We start from the raw sequence: 8,200 nt of genomic DNA, 5'->3' as shown, positions 1-8,200 counted from the left end.
CTTCTCCTTGATATACTTGACTGTTTCCTCATTGGTCTGTGAGCTGCTTCCTGTCTGTGTCAGAAGGCCTTGTCGGAGATTGGACTGATTGGACTCCAGTGAGAGGCCCAGGAGGAAGCGCAGGAAGAGGTCAAGGTGACCATTCTCACTCTGTAAGGCCTTGTCCACTGCACACTTGTGCAAGTCAACCAGAGGTTTGCGTATGAGTGATGACCAAAACTTCCAGTGTGAGGATTTGTCCAGTGGATTCTCATTCCTGTTGCTGAATGTGAGGAACACATATAAAGCAGCAAGAAACTCCTGGATGCTCAGATGCACAAAGGTGAACACCGGCCTCCGACTGGTCTTCCCCTCCATCTTAAAGATCTGAGTGCATAAACCTGAGTACACTGACGCCTCTCTGACATCAATGCCACTCTTTCTCAAGTCTTCCTCATAGAAGATCAGATGTCCCTTCTGCAACTGATGGAATGCCAACTGTCCAAGCTGAAGAATGACTTTTCCTGTGTAAGTCTTCGCTTCAATCATTTTGTCAATCTGAGATTCCAGGAAGTGTGTGTAGATCTCAGTCAGAGTCTTGGGCATCTCTCCTCTCCCTGCTCCACCCAATAGTCTCTCTAGAACACTGGCTATGAGCCAACAGAACATTGGTATGTGGCACATGATGTGGAGGCTTCTCGATGACTTCACATGGACGATGATTCTTTTGGCCAGGTTCTCATCACTGATTCTTTTCTTGAAGTAGTCCTCCTTCTGTTTTTCATCAAACCCCCGTATCTCTGTCCATTGGTCAATGTACTTTCGGGGAATCTGATTGACTGCAGCAGGTCGGGAGGTTATCCAGATGAGGGCAGAGGGGAGGAGCTCTCCTGCGATGAGGTTTGTGATCAGGACATCAATGGAGGCTGGCTTTGTCTCGTCTCTCAGAACTTTTTGGAAGTTCAGAGGCAGTCGACTCTCGTCCAGGCCATCAAAGATGAACAGAATTTTAAATTCCTTTCCCAGAGTCTTGATTGGTTTCATTTCAGGGAAGGATTCATGAAGCATTTCAATCAGACTGCGGTCTTCTTCTTCTTTGTCATGATTCATTTGGTTAAAAGGAAGCAGAAACAAGAAATCAATGTCCTTGTTCTCATTTCCTTCTGCCCAGTCCAGAACAGTCTTCTGCACACAGAACGTCTTTCCCACTCCAGCGATGCCAAGCGTCAGCACTTTTTTTTTTTGGTCAGGCCGGGGTTTGAAAATGTTGCTGGTCTTGATGGTCTTTCCTGTGGCTGGGGTTATGGGTTGAATATGTGTGACTTCATGCTCAGTACTGACCCCTCCCCAGGCCCCCTCGATCATGTGCAGCTCGGTGTAGGTGTTGTTTAGATCGATGCGATTACCTTCCGTTGACGTCCCCTCATGTATCTTATTAACCCTCTTCTTGTAAGAGGATTTCAGTTCGTCTTGAACTGCAACACAGAGTTCATTCTTCAATATTGTCAATATTGTGATTTTTATCAATATTATTGTGATTACTATCATTGAAATCCAATTCATTATTACCACTTTTACTAGACGTCAGATGCAGGTTACAATGTGAATGTGTGTGTGTGTGTGTGTGTGTGTGTGTGTGTGTGTGTGTGTGTGTGTGTGTGTGTGTGTGTGTGTGTTGGTATTGTTATTAATCAGAGTGAGTTGCTTTTGCATTCATTCATACAAATTCAGTCTTTTAACTCTGACAACACAAAGGTGTAACTGACCTTTATTCCATTTCAGTTTGTCTCGACCTGACAGTTGCTTTGTATCTGGAAAAAACAACAATTCAGTTATTCTTCTATGATATTGTCATCATATCTCATTGTTGTTATACTGATCACTTTTATTATCACTAGTAATCAACCCAATCAACACTATATGATGAGAAGCCAGCTAGAACATGAAAACAGGCATAGCTCCAATGTGTTTGTGTGTGTGCAACCGACACAGACGACAACTTTTTGGGCTTTGAGAAGACATCCCAGGATACATCATCGAGGACTAAAGCATGAGACACAGAAGCAGCTACTACAACACTGGCCTGATGAGGATGCAGGGCAACCCTGCTGCTCTTGACTTGGTTGACAATTCTGTGTCACATTCACAATGTACAAAATGGCTGCCATGGGTAAAGACATACTTATTTTCACTGTTAAAGCGAAGTCACAAATGGCTGAACGGTATGTATCAGGTGTCATGCTGTCGGAAGCTGTATGCCACCGAAAAAGCCAGCAATTGGTGCATGTGGGATTATTTAAACTTTGGGAGTGAGTTTATCACTTTTTCAATTCAGTAACACTCACCCTATGAACTCACTCCACAGCGACCCCAGCCGTTGACATAAGCACAACTGCAGATCTGAGTCACGGCACCAATACAACAGGCGTCACGCTGCCACACACAGTATGGCTTCCTCGTACACAAGCTAACACCAGTCTCAAATCTGTGTCCTCTGTATTGCCAACACACTTTCCTGCCCACCGAAGCACCCAATGTTAACCAGCTACGCCACAGATAAGCTGAATGGCACGGATGGGTGTATTTCAACTTGAGGAGTGACTTTATCATCTCAACTCGGTTACATACAAAGGCTTTTACACTGCTTGGCTTGAACACACTGTGGACCTGATTGCTAGTGCAGTTAGACAGGTGTTGCTATCAATAGTCACAATTCACAAGCATTCCCATGTGATGGCAAGTTGGTTTAGTGACAATGGTGACAAGATTTTTACTAATGTGCCGAATACATCAAATATTGTTGTTGTGCAGAAGATGGTTTGTTTTCCATGATACATTTGATATATTTTGCGTTCTTTGATGTGATGGTTTAACTTTACCCAAATAAAGTATTCAAATATGTGCATACGTTTGTGCGTGCGTGCATGTGTGGCTGTGTCTGTCAGTCTTTAACATGAATGGAACTCACCTGTGATATGTTCTCTCTTATTCTTATCATATTCTCTCTTTAATGTTTCAGCGAGCTGGTTCTGCTTCATCTTCCTCAGGATCTCCAGTGTGATATTCACAGCCTCGTCATCACCGTAGGTGTCCACCAGCGTATCCACAGTGTCCAGCTTGTCAGCTCCATCCAGTTGGCTTGGTGGGATGTGAGGGAAGCCTTCTGGTATGTTCTTAGTCAGGTACCATATAAACTCCTTCAGGTCTGTCTTGACCAGCTCCTTCAAAGTATTCAGCAGCAGCTCAGAGACAGGAGCCATTGTGGATCACTGAGGATACATGAACAAATGAGCTGTAGGTGTGGAGATGGTTTGGTTTGACCACCACTGGCCAAGTGCTCCATGGCTGAATGTGTGGTTGCTCTAAGCTGTGTACAATGTTTACAGTCTTGGTTTATCACCTCTGTGCTGTCATCAACTGATTTTGGATCACGAGAATAACACATGAGAGCAGGTGGGCTGTCATGCTGACTACTTACCAGCAGGTGAGCTGTCATGCTGACTACCTACCAGCAGGTGAGCTGTCATGCTGACTACCTACCAGCAGGTGAGCTGTCCTGCTGACTACCAGGTGAGACGAACAGAGAAAACCAGGAACATGTTGAGCTACCTTCCATAATTTTTTATCTTTCTTTTTATTCATGACATTCTGAAGAAACAATGAATACCCTGATATCCAGTGTTACCCTGTTGAATGTTCTCATTCTGAACTATGCTTTTTATCCAATTAAAAATATTTTAAAAAACAACAGAACCTCATCACGAGTGTGATTCTAAATCACCTCCACTACATTCACCCCCCTTTGAACTCCCACATGAAGGAGAGGTAAGGAGTGCACATTTCAGGATGAAGGGTAGAGAATCTGAAGCACACAGAGTATCTCTGACCCTGACCCAGAAGACTCCATCAGCCTCAACTATGAAGTTTCTCTGAATGTACAAAAGGAAATGGTGAGGGGGTGGGGGTTTCCTGTTGCCACAGAGCTGATGTCAGAGAATTGCAGGGCTGACTGTGTGGTATTCTCCTCATGTACACGACAATATTTACAACAAAGTATCAATCAATCAGACTTTACTTGCACAGCACACTTCATACACACTTTAACACAATGTGCTTCACAGAGAGAATAAACAATTAAAAGTGAAAAGTGCTATAGAAACACAGGTGGATAAAAACAAATTAGATAAGATATTTTAGTCATTAAAAGAGGGGCTGCAGGGATGTCATTGATTTTCCTCCCCCTCATTTTCAATAAATGCAGCTGAGAAGAAGACTTGAGTTTGGAGGTGTGGTTTGATGCCACAGCCAACGCCCAAAATGGGTGAATTAGGACGTAACAATTCACTGATTCACAATTCACCAACCATGCTCTGTTCTCAAGAAGTGCTCTGTTCTCTTTGTTTTGAACATGTTGGTGCTAGGATGTATGTATATGACTACTACTAAGACACATAGACCACTTTAAACAGAAAAAGTAGGTTTTCTGTTCAGTTCCTCTTTCTAACCAGCAATGAACGGCACAGTTTGAGTTGACTGTAGAGACTAATGCAATGCAGTAAAATTAATAATTTAGGTCAAATGAATTAATTAATGTTAAGACAAAACATACCCAAAAACTAAATCCAACAAATGAAAAAATCAAGGCTTGAAAGGTATGTATCAAATCAGCAAAACAATCACAAAAGGTCCAAATAAAATTAGAAATGTACCAGTTTTTTGACATCCCGACATAAACAATAGGTACTAGTGCACACTTCAGGATGAAGGTAAAGAATCTGAATCCATCACACAGTATTGAGTATCTCTGCTCTGACGCTGACCCAGGAAACTCAACTATGATCAAACACAATCAGCTTAAATATCACAAAAAGTCCACCTAAAATTAGAACCGTACCTGTTTGATCTGCCTATCACTTCTCTCTGCAGCCCCCCATCGCTGTGAACACAATAAACCGGTCCTTATTGGTCACTTCCAGCACACTGGCTGACAGAGGCTCAGGTCTCACTCTTCACAAGGTGCTTTAATGAACGTCTTGGTGTTCAACAAGTCTGGTCCTCTGATAACAGTCCTATGTCGCAACATTGTTCCTGTAACTCTCTTGCCTCACAGGGGAACTGAAACCTTCAGTTGAACAACAGGGGAACTGAACTCTGTGGTCAGAGTCGTGTCACGTACACAGAGTGATGGAAAAACCCTGCTTCAATAGTAGTTCAGTTGATATCAAACATTCAAACAGGACCCAGGTATTTAAAGGATGAAACAGGACCCAGGTATTTAAAGGATGAAACTGGGTATTTAAAGACTTTATTTGATAAAGGATGAAACTTCAACCAAACTACAGTAGAAACATTTATTTTTTGGAGAGCAAGGAGGAGGACACACACACACAGAGATATACACACACACACACACACACACAGATACACACACACACAGATACACGCACACACACAACACACACACACACACACACACACACACACACACACACACACACACACACACACACACACACACACACCTCCCTCACTAGAATAGAACTAATTTGCCTCAAATTTGAAGCTGAATGATAATTTCATTGGTTGGACTCAGATCTAGTTATCAGACATTGAGTCTATGAGGAACCAAACTCTCCAAACTGACCACTTGTTTTACATTTGTAACCACCTCCATCCAATGGATGGGTTCATCATTAAACCTGATTCCACCAGATACAACATATGTCATTTGCAGCTACGACAGGCCTTATGGGTAGTGAAGTCTAAACTACGACAGGCCTTATGGGTAGTGAAGTCTAAACTACAACAGGCCTTATGGGTAGTAAAGTCTAAACTACAACAGCCCTTATGGGTAGTGAAGTCTAAACTACAGCAGCCCTTATGGGTAGTGAAGTCTAAACTATGACAGGCCTTATGGGTAGTGAAGTCTAAACTACAGCAGGCCTTATGGGTAGTGAAGTCTAAACTACAACAGGCCTTATGGGTAGTGAAGTCTAAACTGTGACAGGCCTTATGGGTAGTGAAGTCTAAACTACAGCAGAACTTATGGGTAGTGAAGTCTAAACTACAGCAGGCCTTATGGGTAGTGAAGTCTAAACTACAACAGGCCTTATGGGTAGTGAAGTGTAAACTAAGCATTTCAATCAGGCTTTAGACCAGGAGACAGGACTATTTCAGCGGCATTCTTTGTAATCAATGATATTGTCTGTGCTCTTGATAAAAAGCAGCATTGTGCTGCCTTGTTTAATGATCTATCAAAAGCTTTTGATCCAGTGGATCATTCACTGTTAGTGAGTCGACTGTCTTAAATAGATTTGGATCAGAATGCTTGTCAGTGGTTCCTGAACTACCTCACAAATATAAGTCAGTGTGTCGTTGCTGACAATGTTCATTCACAACCGCTAGAGACCTAAAATATTCACTATCAAGCAGGTAGTTACAACAAAAATGGCATTACTGTTACAAGTTTCAAGTTTATTGCGTCCCATACACAAGTGCAGGGACTACAATTATTAGGCTTGATTCCATGACAATGCAGCATACAAAATACACATAATACAAATAAGCAGTAGTGCAATGACAAGACAATAAGTGACACAAGTACGAAACAAGTGAGACATGTTGGAGACACGTAAGACAATAGCAGTGTGATTGACTGTAGCTAGTTCATATAGTAGCAGTGTGATTGACTGTAGCTAGTTCATACAGTAGCAGTGTGATTGACTGTAACTAGATGATACAGTAGCAGTGTGATTGACTGTAGGTAGTTCATACAGTAGTCATATCATTGTAGATAGTTCTAGCAACAGTCAGTCACACTGCTAATGTATGAGCTAGCTACAGTCAATCACTCTGCTACTGTATCAACTAGCTACAGTCAATCACACTGCTACTATATGAACTAGCTACAGTCAATCACACTGCTACTGTATCAACTAGTTACAGTCAATCACACTGCTACTGTATTAACTAGCTACAGTCAATCACACTGCTACTGTATGAACTAGATACAGTCAGTCACACTGCTACTGTATGAACTAGCTACAGTCAATCACACTGCTACTGTATGAACTAGCTACAGTCCCAATGCTACTGTATGAACTAGCTATAGTCAATCACACTTCTACTGTGCCGACTAACATGGGAGGAATGTAAAATGTCAACAACCTCTTAAATCACAACCATCAAAAACAGCATTTGAGGCAGCGTAGCAGGGCTAGATTTTTACAGAAAGAGTACTGGAAAATGACAGAAACCGAAGACAGGAGACATGTTAAGGTGAATCTATTTTAATCTGGTGAAGCCACAACTCAAACCAAAGACTGGAAATCACAATTTGCAGAACTAAAAGCACTCACTAGATGCATACAAACCACCTCAAAAGGAGCTAGATGTAAAATGCACATGCTTTCAGCAAGGAGTCCATCAGCAAAGCACCAGCTGGGGGTGTGTCCCAGTCCTTTCATACTGGCCCTGCCAGTGAAGCCCATTGGCTGAAGGTGAGAGTGGATGGATTGATTGGGTTAGAGGGATGTCAATCTAACTATAGGTTCATGCACACTAAACACACACACAGGTGCATGTCTGTGCATGGGACCTCACACTGCCTAGACCATTGCCCTCCCAAGCCACATCCTACCGGTGTTGAAAGCTGCTGCTGTGTACACATCTACAATGACAGCCTACTATGTACTGGACTCCTATGGTTCTTTGCAATATCGCTTTAAGATCATCTTTGAGATTCAATTTCAGAAAAACTTTATTGTCACCCACTTGGGAAATTGGTCTTGTTATTATAAAATATATGACACATTACAGAACAAGAGGCATTGTTGCATTTGATCAGATTCATCTGGATAGGTCTGGAACAAGGTCTGGCTTCATGGGGAATAAAGATCAAAAAACAAGGCACAATTGTCTCTGAATGTTACACATCTCTACCTATGGCATGACATTGCTGTAGAGAACTTTCTTCTACCTGGTCAGTGTTGTCTAAACTCAACCAATGGATTTTATATGTTTGACATTCAAGAAAAATGATACAGGTGTGTAAGTGATAATGAAACTATTCATTATCAGGTGTGTTTGCCATCCTCCATTGTTCCAGATCTATCCAGATGAATCTGATGTAATTCAACAATCACCAGGATAGAAACAGTTAGTTAGTTAGTTAACTGTTTCTATCCTGGTGATTGTTGCAGTAGGTCGGATTCATCTGAAT

General features: G+C 42.1%; 1 protein-coding gene across 1 annotated transcript in view; it reads right to left on the bottom strand.

The window, feature by feature from the left end:
* Positions 1–3,239, bottom strand: part of LOC310823712 (NLR family CARD domain-containing protein 3-like) — a gene marked incomplete at its 5' end in the record, with an annotated part of 11,408 nt that extends 8,169 nt beyond the window's left edge. The window contains 2 exons of the mRNA XM_083696566.1: positions 1–1,454; positions 2,948–3,239. The exon at positions 1–1,454 is cut by the window's left edge and continues 272 nt beyond it. Of these exons, the coding sequence (XP_083552692.1) occupies positions 1–1,454; positions 2,948–3,239 (1,746 nt within the window). The remainder of the gene's footprint in view (positions 1,455–2,947) is intronic.
* Positions 3,240–8,200: the final 4,961 nt, after the last annotated feature.

Source organism: Argentina silus (assembly GCF_951799395.1).
Source record: "Argentina silus genome assembly, chromosome: Y".
NCBI lineage: Eukaryota > Metazoa > Chordata > Actinopteri > Argentiniformes > Argentinidae > Argentina > Argentina silus.
The sequence above is the reverse complement of the archived record's forward strand: the minus strand, read 5'-3'. Positions and strand labels throughout refer to the sequence as shown.